At 31.9% G+C, this 18,715-nt stretch overlaps 1 protein-coding gene and 1 long non-coding RNA gene across 3 annotated transcripts; one reads left to right on the forward strand and one right to left on the reverse strand.

The window, feature by feature from the left end:
- Nucleotides 1–2,005: 2,005 nt before the first annotated feature.
- On the forward strand, nucleotides 2,006–8,209 carry LOC111916619 (ABC transporter G family member 22). Of its 2 annotated transcripts, none has more exons than XM_023912287.3 (11): nucleotides 2,006–2,104; nucleotides 2,670–3,052; nucleotides 4,873–4,940; nucleotides 5,347–5,582; nucleotides 5,673–5,828; nucleotides 5,927–6,110; nucleotides 6,216–6,524; nucleotides 6,719–7,006; nucleotides 7,194–7,478; nucleotides 7,550–7,657; nucleotides 7,761–8,209. In XM_023912287.3, the coding sequence occupies exons 2-11, from the start codon at nucleotides 2,677–2,679 to the stop codon at nucleotides 7,971–7,973; spliced, it is 2,223 nt and encodes a 740-aa protein (XP_023768055.1). In that variant the 5' UTR covers nucleotides 2,006–2,104; nucleotides 2,670–2,676; the 3' UTR covers nucleotides 7,974–8,209. The 2 variants fall into 2 exon arrangements, with proteins under 2 accessions (XP_023768055.1, XP_023768056.1); XM_023912288.3 differs by lacking the exon at nucleotides 2,006–2,104 and adding an exon at nucleotides 5,068–5,120 and having other exon boundaries at nucleotides 3,007–3,052.
- On the reverse strand, nucleotides 3,571–8,735 carry LOC128133516 (uncharacterized). Its single transcript, XR_008232009.1, has 2 exons — nucleotides 8,639–8,735; nucleotides 3,571–4,433 (listed from the first exon to the last, which is right to left on the reverse strand). It is a non-coding gene; the product is annotated as an uncharacterized LOC128133516 (long non-coding RNA).
- Nucleotides 8,736–18,715: the final 9,980 nt, after the last annotated feature.

Raw genomic sequence — 18,715 nt, forward strand, 5'->3', positions numbered from 1 at the left:
ACGGATGTAAACGCCCAATCAAATCGAATCCCCATTTGACCGTTGCTGCTAGCCGTTGAACGGCTAATTTGGTTTTTTTAAAAAAATTACCCACTTTATTTGCCTATAAATAGAACACCTTAACTTCTTAATTTTTACACCATTCTTTTCTTTCTTTATACACAAACTACACACTACATCTTCACAACCAAAAACCATGGATCCCAACCAAAACACCCCTCCAAACTACAGAAATCGCAAACCCGATAACGCTTTTGCGTTAGATACGACACCTCGCCAATTCCCGACTATGGAGTCACCTCAAGGCGGTTTTATCAATCTACTTCAAAGTGGTTCCCCTATCCAACAAACACCACTTTTCCAACAACAATATCAACCTTTTCTGGCTTTCCAACAACAACAAATGCAACAACAATACCAACAATTCCAACAACTACAACAACTCCAACAACAATCGTCACAACAACAACAACAACCACCAATTTCACAACCACCAAGCTCACAACCACCACTTTCGCCGGATTTTGTTCCGGAAACGCAACCTTCACCACCACCTCAACCAAAAAAAAAAAAAGGAAAAAAACCGGCCCGACCCACTACCACCCAAGAAAGGGTCTCATGGACAAAAGAAGAAGAAGAAAAGTTAGCGGAGGCATGGGTGGCAGCTTCCGAAGATCCAATTGTAGGAGATAGCCAGCCTTACGAAAGTTTTTGGGAAAAAGTCCGAGCCATTTTTTACAAGTTAATGGAAAGTGAAACTCGAAATGCCGATCAAATTACGTCGAAATGGCGAGATAACTTGGTGTTTTAATTTAATGGAAAAACTAATATTAAAAAAATGATTTTAATGTATTTTTGAATTAAATTTAAATAAAAAAAATGAGGTGGAATGGTGTGTTTAGTGGTAAGTATCCCATGTTAGTGGTAGTGGAATGTGGTGCTGATGTGGCACCCACCACATATGTGGTGTGTGGTGGGTATAACGGATGGTCTTAGATAAGATATGGATGTTGTTAGATAACATCAAGCTATCTCTAAGAAATGTATATAATAAGAAACACAAAATACCAACAAAAATAGAGGCTACATGTGCATGAGAGATGAGACTCCATATTCATTCTACATAAATTACAATTTGATTGATACTCTTTTTCAAACATACAAACCCACATGTGTGATCGACTGCTCGTAACTGGAATAGGATTTTTGATATATCAAATATGCATTCAAACACGTTTACAATTAATTAGTCACATTGCATCTTAAATTTATCATGCTTAACGACTGCATATTGAAGAATTTATGCCGTGAGTATATAATTACTAGATCTATACTATATTACATATACAAATAATTAACGGAAAATAAATGATGATGTGTGAGTGTATATGCAATGATAAGAGAAAAATTCCAAAAGATTTTTGGTACCCTAAGAAAAGGGTAAGTTGAGAACGAATGAAGGCCTCACAATACGGAGGGCATGCAATACTTAATTAGAGATTCATGACTTATGTACCTTTCCATCACTATCTCTATTAACCTTCACTTCCAAAGTCCAACCCCACCAAATATATTGCTAAAAGTTCTAAAAACCGACTAATCGATCTCAAAACCAATCACGAAAAGATTAGACGAAGATAAGCAAACATGAAAAAAATCAAACTATTATTTTGTCCCTCAACACGTGTACGGCATTTCTGATTGGAAGGACCAAGTCTACAACTAAGTTTGACGTAAAATGTTACAATAAATGCGTAATTAAGAATATATATATATATATATATATATATATATATATATATATATATATATATATATATATATATATATATATATATATATATATATATATGTCGAGTTGAGTGATATTCAAAATCATAGAAATTATGAGTGTGTTTTGTTGTTTTTAGTTAAGTCAAGTTCAAGGGTATTTTCGTCATTTACATGTTAGTGTTGCTATAATTGGTTTTTTGTATAAAAGGAGATAGTTGGAGCTACCTAGCATAGTAAGTCAATCAAACTTCACTTTGGTTCCCTCTCTCCTTTTTTCTCTCTTCTCCCTCATTTTCATACAAGAAGACTTCATTCTTTTGTTTTCCCTTCGGTAAGTTAAGAGTTCTAAAACCTTCACATGACACCAAGTCGTATACTTGTTAACAAAACCTTCAAAAGAATGTTTCTCTTTCATTAAATCCTTCAAACATTTTTTTGTAATTCATAGCTTCATCTCTTGTTTTCATATACACACAAAAAAAAGCACATGTAAACACTCTTTTTGAGTGGGAATAGTGTCTTGCATTGAGGTATTGAGGTATCGTTTTGGTCTGTTGATATGCTATTTCTGATAAATATGTGATTATTATACATGGGTTAAACACAGTGTATATAGTTTGGAGTTTACTTTCTCTTCAAAAGTTTTTTTGAGAAAGAAAAATCAACGACTCCACATATCTAAAATGGTATCAGAGTTGATGTATAGCACCTCAATGACTCGACATCTAATATAATCTCATCACATCTCCATATTAGCCCTTATGGGGGGACTTGTTAGTGTCTCGATTATCACACATTTGTCTTTATTTACGTTGGATTCTGCTCTATCTCCATAAAAGCTTATTTGATAGAAAATCTAGGATTCAGCATATCTAACTAGCAACTTAATTATACAGGGAAAAAATGGATAACCCAAATCCCAATCTAGGGTTATGGAGAACAAAGTCAGATCAACTTGCGGAAACTCTAACGGCTACAATGAAGGCAGGTGAAGCCTCAACTGGCGGAGATAGTGGCGGCGGTGGTAGTAGTGGTGGGACACTATCAAGAAAGTCTAGTAGACAAACGGTGCTTGCATCTCCCGGACGTGGTGGCAAAAACACACACATTAGAAAGACAAGGAGTGCTCAAATGAAATTTGAACTTGATGAAGTTGGTAGTGGGGCTGCCTTGAGTCGAGCTTCAAGTGCTAGCTTAGGGTTCTCGTTCTCATTCACTGGGTTCACTATGCCTCCAGATGAAACTACAGATTCAAGACCTTTCAGTGATGATGACATACGTAAGTATTCTGAACTCTTTGATCAATCCCATTTTTTTTTTTTAAAAAAAAAAACTTTACACGTATGTAGAAAGTAACATGATCTTTTAACTAGCCACACTTTCCCTCGAGATAGTCACAAAAAATGTGAAACAATATGCAACTTTTATTACATATGATACAGTAGTAACATGGTCGAATTAGCCTTTCGGTGGTAGGGTTTGTCAAGATAGTAAGAAAATGAAGTTGATGGCTAGAAATTGTCCAGCTCACATGCTCCCATGATCAAACTTTTGATTGGCAAGAAGCAGCTGAAAAGTAGCTCAAAAATTTATTATTATTTTTTCTAGCTTTTTCAAATTTATACCTTCATGTTTTTAGTAATACATTTAACTATATTTAGTTCAAACTAACAATAAAACATGATGGTAAAAAGTATAGTTTTAGAAGCCGTGTGAAATTAATAAGATTAAAAGATGCAATAAGTTAAAAATGTTTATGCCTATGAAATATCATGAATTTATATTTTCGAAAGCTGATGGCTACCTTTCCCGCATTAACTAAAAATATGAACTAATAACACCTAAAAGTTGATAGTATGGTTCTAATTAGATCAAAATTATTATGCATCTTTTAATAAAATATTCAATACTTTTTTTCAACGTTATATTAAAAAGATATATTTTTGGTCCAGACACTTTGATGTTAAAGCTCTAGACTCTTTTTATAGACATGGATGATGGCGCTTACTTTTTCTTTTTGTACTATACAAAAATGACACTGGTTTCTTCTTTCATATTAGCCAACAAATCTCAATAATCTGCTTTTTTTTATATGTACCAATATAATACAAGTTCATCCTTTGATATTAGCCAGCAAATATCAAACAATCTGTCTTTTTATACTCTACCAATATGATATACAAATTCCTCTTTTCGTATTAGCTAGTAAATTTCAACAAGTGTCCATAGTACAAATGCCTACTTTGATATTAGCCAACAAACCTCGACAAGTTGTTGTGAAAGGAAAGTTTTGTCTGGCGTGTAAGTTTAAGCTGAAGTGCATGCACCCTACGGATTAGTGAAATCAAAGGACATCGATGGTATGATAAAACGAAAGAAAATGAAAGATTAAGCATAATAGTCGCAATTGTACAACTGTAACCAGGTTTTGTTAATTGGACAGGCCCAAAGTCTACTTTAACGTCGTAAGTGGGCCAATTGGCCCACTGCCTGTCTAGCTTTATCTTCTTCTCTTATCGGTTTCTTCCGCCACCTGGTCCCCAAGAACATGCACCATGCATCCATCAGCAAGCAAAAAACAGGCTTTTATCATTGGCATCTTTATTTCCGATTTTGATCCGTTTCCTCGTCTGTCATGTCTATTTCGTAGGTCCCACCTTCTACAGAACACCAAAAAAGAAAATCCGATTCATGAACTATGACAAAACCATGGAGAAATACAATACAATAGCATGACCTAGATTTCAACCACCGAACTTATATTTGTGGGGTGTTTCTTTTTAACTTAATGTGTTTAATGAGTTATTCATATAATCTTAACAACTATACACGACTCTCTCTTTTCTTTTCTTTTTTTCTTTTTTTTTGCATGATAACTTAATAGGTCAAGACAAAAAAAAATGAATTAATGTATTAAGATACTAACTCTTTACCTATTTGTGAAATTTATCTTTTTTGGAAAAATTGTCATTCAATCTCACTAAGACGATTATAAGTGAGAATAATAATAATAATAATAAAGGAACAACCCCTTAATCTTTTGTACTTAAAGCAAAAACTGAATGACACATATTTGACATTATAATATGGTTCTTACAGCGGAAGACATTGAAGCTGGGACACGTAAGAAGTTTCAGACAGAACCCACTTTGCCAATATATCTAAAGGTATCAAGATTCAGACAAAAAAAAAAGAAAAAAAAAAAGTTCACATTAATGTATGAAAATGTAACCTTAATTTGTGAAATACATGTTTATAAAAACAGATTAATTTCTCTAGTATCTATTTGGACAGGCAAGGATGGAGGTTTATCTATTATGAGATCAACGCAACTCAAATCATGTCAGGTTAATTAGTCTTGTACAGAGTCTCATATCCTATGGCATTTATGTACAAGACTACTTTTATAAACCAATAAAAAATTAATTTAACAAAACTGGTCTCATATCAACCATCAGAACTTGCCTTGATCAATTAATTACCTATATGATATATGATTCTAGTCATAAGTTGCATAATAAAACTAAAGTGCATGTTAATTAAGACTGTTTTATACTTATATATGATATGCAGTTTACAGAAGTGACATACAAGGTAGTAATAAAAGGATTAACCTCTACAGTCGAAAAGGATATTCTGAATGGAATAAGTGGAGCAGTAAATCCAGGAGAAGTTTTGGCATTAATGGGACCTTCCGGAAGTGGGAAAACTACACTTCTAAGTTTGCTCGGAGGGAGGCTTGCTGATCCTGTCCCGGGAGGATCAATCACTTACAATGATCAACCTTACTCCAAGTTGCTAAAGAGCAAGTTTGTATTTTTTTTTTTTTTTTTGTTATAATTGGTTTTATAAAACATGAATGGAAATTAGTTTTAATTTATGACCATATGAATATGTAGGATTGGGTTTGTGACACAAGATGATGTCTTGTTTCCTCATCTAACAGTGAAGGAAACACTAACGTATGCAGCTTTGCTACGATTACCAAAGAGATTAACAAAACAGGAGAAAGAAAAACGCGCACAAGATGTCATCCGTGAACTTGGTTTAGAAAGGTAATATTTTTTTTTGTATATATAATTTTGGACATAATGGTTTCCCGAATCAAATTCAAAATAATTCGAGTAATTAGAACTTAATATGGCTTAAACAGGTGTCAAGACACAATGATAGGTGGGTCCTTTGTTCGGGGAGTTTCAGGTGGAGAGAGGAAGCGTGTTTGCATTGGAAACGAAATAATAATCAATCCTTCTCTCTTGTTTCTTGATGAACCAACTTCCGGTTTGGATTCAACAACAGCTCTCAGGATCATTGAATTGTTACAAGACATAGCCGAGGTATAATCATCCAGAAAGAATCAAACACTTCAAGTATATATAATCCCAATTCCCAACATTTAATCATAATCATTAGTTAACATTGTTCATGAATATTGGTTATAGACAGAGAAGACTGTGGTTACGACAATTCACCAGCCATCGAGCCGACTTTTCCACAAATTTGACAAATTAATCCTACTTGGAAAAGGGAGTTTGCTTTACTTTGGGAAAGCATCAGAAGCCCTGGTGTATTTTTCATCTATCGGATGTTCTCCATTAATCGCAATGAACCCTGCTGAATTCTTGCTAGATCTTGCAAATGGAAACATGAATGAAGTTTCTGTTCCTTCTGAATTGGAAGACAGAGTCCAATTAGGAAATTCAGAGAGAGAAACAAAAAGTGGGAAACACACACCCGCAGTTGTTCATGATGTAAGCAACATTATTACATTAAACGGTTGTTTGATAAAACTGAACAGTTAGAGTTAATTCCAACCTCTTAATGGTTCAGAGAATATAGGGTTTCTTAACCGTTAAGAGGTTATCAAACAGCCCCTAACATTAAAAAAAAACATCTTATAACTTATCTAATTTTCAATCGATTGAAATTTGGTTTTGTATTATAGTATTTAGTGGAGGCGTATGAAACAAGAGTAGCTGAAGAAACAAAGAAGCAGCTCATGATTCGTGCATCACCTGATGAAGATATTAAATCGGGTGTTGGGTCAATGAAACGCGAATGGGGAGCAAGTTGGAGGGAACAATACTCAATATTGTTCTGGAGAGGGCTTAAAGAAAGGCAACATGATTATTTTAGTTGGTTGAGAATCACACAAGTGCTTGTGACAGCTGTCATTTTGGGACTTTTATGGTGGCAATCGGCTGTTCATAGCCCTAAAGAACTCGATAATCAAGTAAGGGTTCTTTCTTTTTGACTTAATGAACTTAATGTGTTAAGCACTTAATCTAGACCTATTCATGGTTGTTTCTTTTTTCCTCACAACTACAACACTTTATCCAAACATCATAACTAATTCAGTCACTTTATCCTGACAAAATCAAAACATGTTGTTGTATCTAACCCTACATATTGGTTTTCAGGCCGGATTGTTGTTCTTCATTGCTGTGTTTTGGGCATTTTTTCCGGTTTTTACAGCGATTTTCACGTTTCCTCAAGAACGAGCTATGCTAAATAAGGAAAGAGCAGCAGATATGTATAGATTAAGTGCTTATTTTATGGCAAGAACAACAAGTGACCTTCCACTTGATCTTTTTCTCCCAATGCTTTTCCTTCTTGTGGTTTATTTCATGGCGGGGTTAAGACAAACTGCTGAGTCATTTTTCCTAACCATGGTTATTGTCTTCCTATGCATCGTTGCAGCTCAGGTATGTCCTTTTTCCATCTAACCATGGTTAAATCAAAACCAAGTTAAAAAATGGCAATGAGTCAATGACAGGGACTTGGGCTTGCTATTGGTGCTACACTTACAGACTTGAAAAGAGCAACAACTTTGGCTTCTGTAACTGTAATGGCCTTCATGTTGGCTGGAGGGTATTTTGTGAAGGTAATGACTCATTCCATTCCTACTTGTGAATCAAACATGATCATGGAATGGAATGGGATGGGGGTAACGTAATGACTAATTCCATTACTTTGTTATTTTGCAGAATGTTCCGATATTTATATCGTGGTTACGTTACTTGTCATTCAACTATCACACATACAGACTACTTTTGAAAGTGCAATATGAAACTATAAGTCCAGTAATTGATGGAATAAAACTAGATAGTGGTATGAAGGAAGCTACTGCTTTGGCAACTATGGTGTTTGGCTACAGACTTTTGGCATACATATCTTTGCGCAGAATGAAGATTCATTGAATATGAATACATCATAGAATACAAAATTTAACTTCAAACAAAAGAAACGGGAAAGTATGGAGGGAATGAGAGGAAAGAGTAGCCACAGTAACTGGACAAAGAGTCTCAGATGTTTGCTATGAAGTTGTGAAATTAAAATCCAGCAGGATGTGACATAAAGGAAATTTTTAATGCTTTTGTAGGTGATGAAGGTTGTAACAAAAAGAATGAATGGATGTTAGTGTTCTTGATTTTCATATCTGACTTCTAGAATAACTGCTAATGTAACATAAGGATTACTGATGAAACTATAAATTGATGTGGATATTAAACCGATTAACATAAAATTTTCCAAGTAACGCTAATGTTTTAACAAGTAGAACAATGTTAGACGTCGAATCCATAACAACAAAATCCACATTAAAATTAATATATGGCTCTAGATTGTGACTGATGTAGGATCCAAATGCATGAATAGAAATGACTTGACTTTCAATGCCAAAATACGGTATATTTCAACTTCAATTGTGGTATGATTCCGAAAAATTGAAGCAATATTGAAAACACACTGATGTCGGTGTTCAAAACCGTTCCAAAATCCGTAAAATGTTCCGTTCAGTATGGAGCGTCTACTTTTTCGACAGGAAAGAGTATATCACAGAAATTTAAAGCCAATGAGAGAGAACCTGATCGCCGGTGATTACGGCTGTCAACGGTGAGATGCTTTCACCATCGGAGAATTCGAGGTCGCCTCAATAGCTTCCCTTGAAAGATTTGCAATTTTTTTAAATAAATCACTTAGTTATTAAAGTATCACATAATTCCAAACTTTACCACAAAATCTTTATATATATTAAAATAGAAACTTGATGACATAATCTTCAACAATTAGGACTATTCATTGTATTTTCTTGATTAATTTCAACCATTGGATCATTTGGATTATTTTGATGAAGTCATATAAAATAAAATTAAATTAATATTAACTAAATTAAGTTGACTAAGTTTGAAAAGTTGAAAACTTATTAATGGTGACTAGAATTTTTAATTGGAATCTATACAAGTGAAATAAATGTCAGTATAATTATCAAAACATAAATATGGTTCCTTCCTTTTTAAAATCAAGTAATTTGTATATACCTTTCATAATTATAGAATTTGAAATCAAAGAATTCAAAATAATGTGATATCACAATATTTATTTCTTCATATCCTTTCCAAAATCATTGTTCAAAATTATGTTAAGTATATATATTCTCATTCAGGTTTTATCACAATTTCATGAAATTTGGACTTTGCAGCATCACGTTCGAATACCAGCTTCATAAGGTTAACAATTTTTTTTTTTTTGATTTACTTATTAATTTCTTACTTTTGATTATAGTTTATGTGTTCAGTATATATATCAATAGCATATTAATGGGTTTTTGATAAATGGATTTTCTATTCTCTCTCTCTCTCTCTCTCTCTCTCTCTCTCTCTCTCTCTCTCTCTCTCTCTCTCTCTCTCTCTCTCTCTCTCTCTCTCTCTCTCTCTGTATGTATGTGTTTGGATTGGATTAAGTAAAATTTAGTTTAATTGGTTATGTGTTAATTGGATTGGATTATGTGTTTGGATTGGATGAAAAAATAAATAAAGAAAAGTAAAAATATAGTAGCTTCCATAAGGGTTTAGTGTCTATATATTAAAAGAGAAACTTGATGACATCACCTTCAACAATTAGGGTCATTCATTGTGTTTCCTTGATTAATTTCAACCATCGGATCATTTTGATGATGTCATCATAAAATAAAATAAAATTAATATTAATTAAATTAAGCTGACTACGTTTGGGAAGTTGAAAACTTATTAATGGCGACTGAAAATTTTAATTGGAATGTATTGAAGTGAAATAAACGTAAACATAATTGTCAAAACATAAATATGGTTCCTTCCTTTTTAAAATCAATTAATTTGTATATACCTTTCATAATTATAGAATTTGAAATCAAAGAATTCAAAATAGTATGATATGAATCACAATATTAATTTCTTCATATCCTTTCCAAAATCGTTGTTCAAAATTATATATAAGTATAATCTTATTCAGTTGTTATCATAATTTCGTGAAATCTGGACTTTGCAGCATCACATTCGAATAACAGCTTCATAAGGTTAGCAATTTTTTTTGATTTACTGATTAATTCCTTACAACTGATTATAGTTTATGTGTTCAGTATATGTATTAATGGCTTATTAGTGAGTTTTTGACAAACAATCCAAAGGTAAAAAAAAGTATATGTTCAGTATATTCTTGCTGTAAAAACTATTTTTAATTGGAATGATTTGTATATTCTTTAATATATATGTGTATGTGTTTCTCAATCAGCATACGCATTTTTGTCCAAAGGTAAAAAAAGGCAAATGTAATTTTGATATTGCAGTATTATACATATTTGTTGTAAAATGACCTATTTACCTTTGTTGTGTGTGTTTGTGTATGTGTGTGTGTGTGTTTGGATTAGATTATGTGATTGTATTTGATGATGTAAAATTCAGTTTAATTAGTTCTGTGTTTGGATTTGATAATGTGTTTGGATCGGATGAAAATAGAAATAAAGAAAAGTAAAAGTGGAGTACATTCTCGAAAAGTTTAGTGTCTACATATATTATTTATTCAAAATGACTTATTTACCCTTGCAATAAAAACTACTTTTTTGGGAATGAGTCATATATTTCTTTAATATATGTTTGTGTTTGTGTTTCTCAATCAGCATATGGTTTTTTGTCCAAAGGTAAAAAAAAGGCAATGTACTTTTGATATTGCTTTATTATACATACTTGCTGTAAAATGATTTGTTTACATCAAAATAATAATGCAGGTGTTATCATCCTCCTACGTATGGCAAATCTCAAAACTTGGGGTGGTAAGAATATTTTTTTCATTATAAATGTTCATGTCATTGCATTAATATTTTATTTATAAGATAAATTAATTTATAACTTTAATTGTTATTTCCAGGTCAGTCTCAAGTGGGTAATTGTTTGTTTCAGTCAAGATTGCATATTAATGATGACATGTCTCACATTTCAAAATTCAAAAAAACGTACATCTTTTATCATTAATTAATAGTTTAATGTTTGTTTTTCCTTATTCTTAATTATTAATTATTTATATTGTTTAAATTCTTCATTTTTTCTCTTCTTATATGTAGTATTGTTGATATGGATTTGAATGTTGAGTCTTCCATTAGTACTACACAACTTAACACTAATACTGTTGTGGCCAACGCAGAAGATTACTACCTCCGTTTCTCAATCAAGAACATTGATGATATTCCAGATTACAATAACGTATACTTAACAGTATTAATATTTTTCCATTAATTTTATAAATTTATAGCGCATAACACAATGAATATATATATATATATATATATATATATATATATATATATATATATATATATATATGAATTTTTTTATATATTTTAAATTTTTTTATAAAATAGAAATTAGTTTGTCCATCATTGCTACTGTCATCGGTTTTGATTTAAATGAAGACTGATATTCTTTTTATTGTTGTGACTATTCAAAAAAATTAAGTAAAAATGATGATGATACCAATGCTGAACCATTTAATTGTGATGGTTGTGGTGGAGTTTCTGATGTTTACAACAAGTAAGTTTATAATTTTACATTTGTAAAATTCTTGTGTCATTAATCCATATTCAAATGTTTCCAATTTTATTTCATTGTCCATTAAAGTGTCATTTTATAATTTTTAAGGTAGGGGTCGTAATTCGTGTTCAATATGAAACCGGGTCTACTTCTTTTGTATTGTTTGACCGTCATGTTAAAAATGTTATTCACCAGGGTAATAAGTGGCTGGTGGAAAAAATATCAAAGGTAGCGTTAATTTTTTTAATCGTCAACTCATCTCTTATTTTGTTTTATGATATTAATTTTTTTTAATATATGTATTAAAGAATTGAATAAATTCATTTTAACCCATTAATGCATCTAATTCTTTTTAACATAAAAATTTGTCTACAAATATGTTCTTCAACGAGTTATACTTTTTTCATGTGTTCCCTCGTGTTTAACGCATGTTATAATCTAATATATATTAAAAGAGAAACCTGGTAACATCACCTTCAACGATCAGGACCATTCATTATGTTTCATTGATTAATTTCAACCATTGGATCATTTTGATGATGTCATCATAAAATAAAATTAAATTAATATTAACTAAATTAATTTGACTACTTTAGGAAAAGATGAAAACTTATTAATGGTGACCGAAACTTTTAATTGGAATGTATTGAAGTGAAATAAATATCTAACATATTTGTCAAAACATAAATATGGTTCCTTCCTTTTTAAAATCAAGTAATTTGTATATATATCTTTCATAATTATAGAATTTGAAATCAAAGAATTCAAAATAGTATGATATGAATCATAATATTAATTTCTTCATAACCTTTCCAAAATCGTTGTTCAAAATTATGTATAAGTATAATCTCACTTAGTTGTTATCACAATTTCATGAAATCAAGACTTTGCAGCATCACGTTCGAATACTAGCTTCATAAGGTTAACATTTTTTTTGATTTATTGATTAATTTCTTACATTTGATTATAGTTTATGTGTTCAATATATGTATCAGTGGCTTATTAGTGAGTTTTTGATAAACGGATTTTCTATTCTCACACACACACTCTCTCTCTCTCTATATGTGTGTGTGTGTTTGTGATTGTGTGCGTGTGTGTGTTTGGATTGGATTCTATGTTTGGATTAGATGAAGTAAAATTCAGTTTAATTAGTTCTGTGTTAATTGAATTGGATTATGTGTTTGGATTGAATGAAAAAATAAATAAATAAAAGTAAAAATAGAGTACCTTCTCGAAGGGTTTAGTGTCTATATATATTAAAAGAGAAACTTGATGACATCACATTCAACAATCATGACCATTCATTTTGTTTGCTTAATTAATTTTAATCATTGGATCATTTTGATGATGCCATAATAAAATAAAATATAATAAATATTAACTAAATTAAGTTGACTACGTTTGGGAAGTTGAAAACTTATTAATGGTGACTAAAATTTTTAATTGGAATGTATTGAAGTGAAATAAATGTTAAAATAATTGTCAAAACATAAATATGGTTCATTCCTTTTTAAAATCAAGTAATTTGTATTTACCTTTCATAATTATAGAATTTAAAATCAAAGAATTCAAAATAGTATGATAATGAATATATGTATGATATATATATATATATATATATATATATATATATATATATATATATATATATATATTTGAAATAGGTAATTGGTTTGTCCATCATTGTTACTGTCATCGGTTTTGATTTAGATGAATGCTGGTATTCTTCTTATTGTCGTGACTATTCAAAAAAAGTAAGTAAGAATGATGGTGATACTAATGTTGAACCATTTACTTGTGATTGTTGTGGTGGAGTTTTTGATATTTATAGCAAGTAAGTTCATAATTTTACGTTTCTAAAGTTCTTCTACCATTAATCTATATTTGAATGTTTCCAATTTTATTTCATTGTCCATTAAAGTGTCATTTTATAATTTTACGGCGATGGTCGTAATTCATGTTCAATATGAATATGAGTCTGCTTCTTTTATATTGATTGACCATCATGTTAAAGGTGTTATTCACCATGCTAATTAGTGGCTGATGGAAAAGATATCAAATGTAGTGTAAATTTTTTAATCGTCAACTCATCTCTTATTTTGTTTTATGATATTAATTTTGTTTAATATATGTATTGAAGAATTGAAAAAATTAATTTTAACCCATTAATGCATCCAATTCTTTTTAATATAAAAAGTTGTCCACATATATGGCATTCAACGATTTATACTTTTTTTGTATGTTCCCCGCGTTTAACGCGGGTTATAATCTAGTTAACAAGATTAAAGAGTATTTTAGTTATCTTGGCAGAGTTGTTATCGGGTAATTTTTTCGGGTTTCGGGTAATTCGGGTCGGATAATTCGAGTTTTAATGTTAAAAAAATACCTGTTACCCGACCCAAATTAAATTCGCGTAATTCAGGTTTGGGTAATTCGAGTATCGGGTCGTGTTTAGGTAATTCGGGTATTACCCGAAATATATAATTTTTATTTTTGAATTTCACCTGAAAATAAATTTAATGAAATAAATACGTCGTGTTTTATTATTTTTGTTTATATAAACAAACGAGATATAAACAAAGTTACTCAAGCTTTGAACATTGAGATTTTTTAGTCAACAATACCTGAGATATCAAGTAATTTTTTAACAACTTAATCTAATCTAATAAGATGTTAAAAAACAAATACTTAAAGATCTTAATTTAAAAGTTTAAAATGTTTAAGATAATTGTAGCCATAAGTTTTGTCATGTTCTGAAGTTTTGTCAAGATAATGAGTTTGTTAGTTGCAATAAAACTATAATCTAAAAATCAGTTAAGTTTAAAGAACATGATGATATATAAACAATTACTTTTAATATTGTTAGTGTCATATTGTCATAATAAAGAGATTCATGTTTTACAATAATGATAATTAGTTTAAGCGTGATCAAATATCTGCTATATATAGTACAAGCTCTACAAAAAAAAGGAATTTTTAAAATAATTTGGGTAATTAGGGTATACTCGAAACCCAAAAAATGTACCCTTTACACAACCCGAAAAAAAAAATCGGGTTACCCGATTACCCGAAAAAATTTACCTGATACCCGATTTACCCGACCCTATTTACCCGATACCCGAAAAAATCAGACAGGTAATTCTGGTATCGGGTATTTTCGACAGGGTTTTACTAGAACTTAATTGCAATGGAATATAAGGAGGTGTTTTGTACAAAGCAATGGAATTGCAGCAGAGAATGGAAATGCAGAGAAAGAGAAATAAATTGAGGAAAAAGAATTGATTTCACTGTTTGGTACAATAGAGAATTCACCAAAGAAATGGTCCTAAGAATCATTTCTTTTGTTTGGTTGCATTAAAGAATGAAATGGAAATGAGTTTTTTTATCATGTATATTTTTTTTTCAAACAACATTTTTTTATAATAATATCACGATGTACATCTTAATATGTTCTGATAACCCAAGTCTAACACCAACCATTTACCCTGCTACACACGACTGTAATCCCATGCATTTTCAGTAAATAAACCAATAAAAATAATGCAATAATCTTTATTTGATGAAATTGAAAAGAAAAGTGAGTTTACCTGATCTAATACAAACTTCACACAAACGGTTAGAATTGTGACTCCATGTATTGAAATTATATTACCTGATTGTTTTAATTAGTGGCTCCACAGGAATGTTTGGATGTCTATCCAAGTCTTTGATCTCCAGTAGTTGTTATAAAGTTTGGCGTGGCTTGGAAAAAATCCATATCATATATACAGGTATGAAGCTATCAATTACAGGGGAAATAGTTTATAGTTGTTGTTTTGAAAATGTTTATGGTGATTTTGCGATCTATGGATACATTTTCTGCTCTGAATTACAAAAATAAGGTAACAAACCAGGAGGTCCATGATGAGAGTGAGAGAATTGTCACCTTCATCCAACAAATACAGTTCCATCGGCAATTTAATACAACAAACAAAAATCGAATTAATAAGAAGTTAGCAAAGATTTTGGATCCAGTTTCACATATCAAGAATAGCAAGAACAAGATTAATTGAACTTAAATTGAGATTCAATACAGTGATTAATACTTTAAATTGGACATCTGTTGAATATCAACCAAGAAGAAGAAACGAAAAAACAAGATTTTGGTAGGGCAAAGCGTGCAATACCTGTATGTAAGGTAGGAACCGAAGACAGAAGGGAAGAAGTAGACCGATTCCAAAACAATAGCATGAGAAATCCAATATCCGTTTATATGAAGCCTAATCCGAACCTAGGTTGCACTTGGTGGGGCTCGAAGTTGGGGGGGATACTTATTTCTCCGCTTTTTTTTTAATTTCTCAGAGAGTTGAATTTTCTTTTTCCCACATTTTCTCTATTAATTATAGAGAATTAATTTGATGGAAATGGAATTCATTTTTTTCTATTTCTCTCTAATTTTAATACAAACCAAACAAGAGAAAAGGAATTGATTACATTTCTCTCCTCCCAAATCTTTGTACCAAACACCTCCTAAGGGAAATCTTCGAAAAAATTTAAAAATATTACCTTATTTTATGAAATACTCTCAAATTAAAATTTATTTACGAAAAAACATGAATTACCAATAAAAATGGCGATTTGACCCATTTTTTCTAGTTTACCGGTTTCTTACTTACATATTTCATTAAAGTCTCATTATTTAACCCTAATTTACGAATAAGTCCAAAACTAAAATTTAGTGATGAGTTGACAATTTTCTCTATGTAAGATACATTTTATCGGTTTCATTGTTGACTTGGACACCTAGTCATTAAATTAGCTGAGAATGTAACGTCCCAAAATTTAAGACTAAAAATTCCAATTTTTATAATAATAAAACCATCATCCAAAACGTTTTATAAAAACCATAACGAAATCAGAGTACGTCAAAATCATCCAAATACATCAGAGTCAAATAAAATGCGGATCAATATGGTGTGTGCAATGCGATCATTCCGAGCTCTTCCCCTTCGATCCGGAAGTACCTGAAACATAAACTGAAAACCGTAAGCATGAAGCTTAGTGAGATCCCTAAAATACCGCATATCATACATATATGCCAGCTCAAGGCTATGTCGGGTCTATTTCACCCCCGGGTCTATTTCACCCTCGAGTCTATTTCAACTTATATGTCGGCCCAAGGACATACCAGTTCTATTTCACCCCCAGGACTATTTTACCATCATGTCTATTTCAACTCTTTTGTCAGCACAAGGCTGTACCGGGTTTATTTCACCCCACATACATATAGCAAACATGCACACATTCATATAACAAATACAATATGAATCACAAAGACTACAAGCACACAACATATCCTAGTATCCTATAGTATAGTGAGCAAACTCACCTCAATCTGCTGACAATCAAACAAATGACCAGGTTGCTGAACCGGAAATCCCCACTAAATCACAAGTAAAGAAACCCTAATTAGAAATTAGGTCAATAATCCAGCCTGAAAGTCCAAACCCTAAATCATGGCCTTGAGGGGGAAAGTTACTTATTCCTTGCCTTATTGGGCCTAGCCCATCAAGGCCCAAATGCTACTAGCAACGAAGCCCAATAGATAATCTTTTTCCAAAATGGGCCCAAGCCCCAAAGGCCTAATACAGCAAAATCTTATAGCCTAACAAGAGCCCAAAGTCCCTAAGTCCCTTACATGACCCGAAACTAGCCCAATACCCACTTCGATGAGTACGTTCAATGTACCAACCAGTACGCCCGACGTACTCGCAACCCTCGCATCATTGGGACCTTAAATGTGTACGTGCAGCATACCCCACGGTACACCCGGCGTACGCTGCAACTAACCAAAACTTCAACCTAAGGTCTTAAACAGTTAAGACCCAATGTCCAATCTTAGATTTAGGCTTGTTAAAGTTCATTAATCCATAAAGTTGCCAACTTTATGCTTTTGCATGTCTTAATGGGGAAAATCTTATATTAAACTATATTATCTTCATGAAACCACCTTCAATCCTTGCATGGTTGAACTTAATCCGTCAAGACTTCATTTTTATGCTCAAGGGACGTTAGAAACACTAGGATCTAACATTACATTATAACCTTCTAGAGTAGCTCATACTCTCAAAAACACCTTAAAGGACCATTTTATGAAGAAATAAGCCCTAAACTACAAACTAACACATGGAGTCATCAAGGTAGAAACTTTTTACCTTCATAAGCTAGAAATGATGAGAAAACTCTGGATCTACAAGTTCTTTCTGATCCAATGCTTCTTCACAACTCTTCTTCTTCTTCTTCTTCTTCTCTAAGCACCACACACACATAAGCTCAAACTTTAGGGGAAATGGATTAGGGTTCCGAGATATGACTTAAGAGCTAAGGGAGGCTGGTAAGGTGATGGTCTTGAGGCACTTAATGAGTTTAAATAGGATGCAAACCCTAAAAATTAGGGTTTGCTACTGGCTTGAGTACGCCCTGCATACGCATAGATACGCCCAACATACGAAGGGATCACCCCGATGCACGCATGCAAAGGAGTATGCCGTGCGTACCTAGTGTACGCCCAACGTACTCATGGACTAGTCTTTGATTTAAACTGAAATAATGGCTAAAGTTTATACCTGGAGACTCGGGCGTTATAGATAAGATGGATATGATGGGTTATATAATACTACATTTACTGTAAAATTTGATATCCATCTCATCGGTTCATTTATGACTATGTATTTAGGCCAGCAGGAAATGAGCTGATGTTTGATGAGACAGATATATTGGGTTACATAAGTTTAAATACACAATTTGAAATTTCTTATAAATGTAAAAATAACGAAGTTGTTGCTAGTTTATGTAATTATTGCAGTCTTCGTTTGATGCATTTTATATTCCAAAAAATATACAATGCATCAAGATATCAAGTTTTATGGTAAACATAACATTATATAAACCAAAATATTCATCTCATCAGCTCATTTAATAACCAGGCGTCAAGTCAACAATGAAACCGGTAAAATGTATGTTACATTGAGAAAATTGTCAAATCATCACTAAATTTTAGTTTGCGACTTATTCGTAAATTATGGTAAGATAGCGAGACTTTAATGAAAACCGGTACACCGTGA

Source organism: Lactuca sativa, chromosome 1, assembly GCF_002870075.4.
Source record: "Lactuca sativa cultivar Salinas chromosome 1, Lsat_Salinas_v11, whole genome shotgun sequence".
Classification (NCBI taxonomy): domain Eukaryota; kingdom Viridiplantae; phylum Streptophyta; class Magnoliopsida; order Asterales; family Asteraceae; genus Lactuca; species Lactuca sativa.

Excerpts from the sequence above, each read along its gene's own strand:
- LOC111916619 (XM_023912287.3), top strand. The coding sequence starts at position 2,677 with ATGGATAACCCAAATCCCAATCTAGGGTTATGGAGAACAAAGTCAGAT. Across the intron at positions 4,941-5,346 it reads CTTTGCCAATATATCTAAAG|TTTACAGAAGTGACATACAA; the intron begins GTATCAAGATTC and ends TATGATATGCAG. Across the intron at positions 6,111-6,215 it reads TGTTACAAGACATAGCCGAG|ACAGAGAAGACTGTGGTTAC; the intron begins GTATAATCATCC and ends TATTGGTTATAG.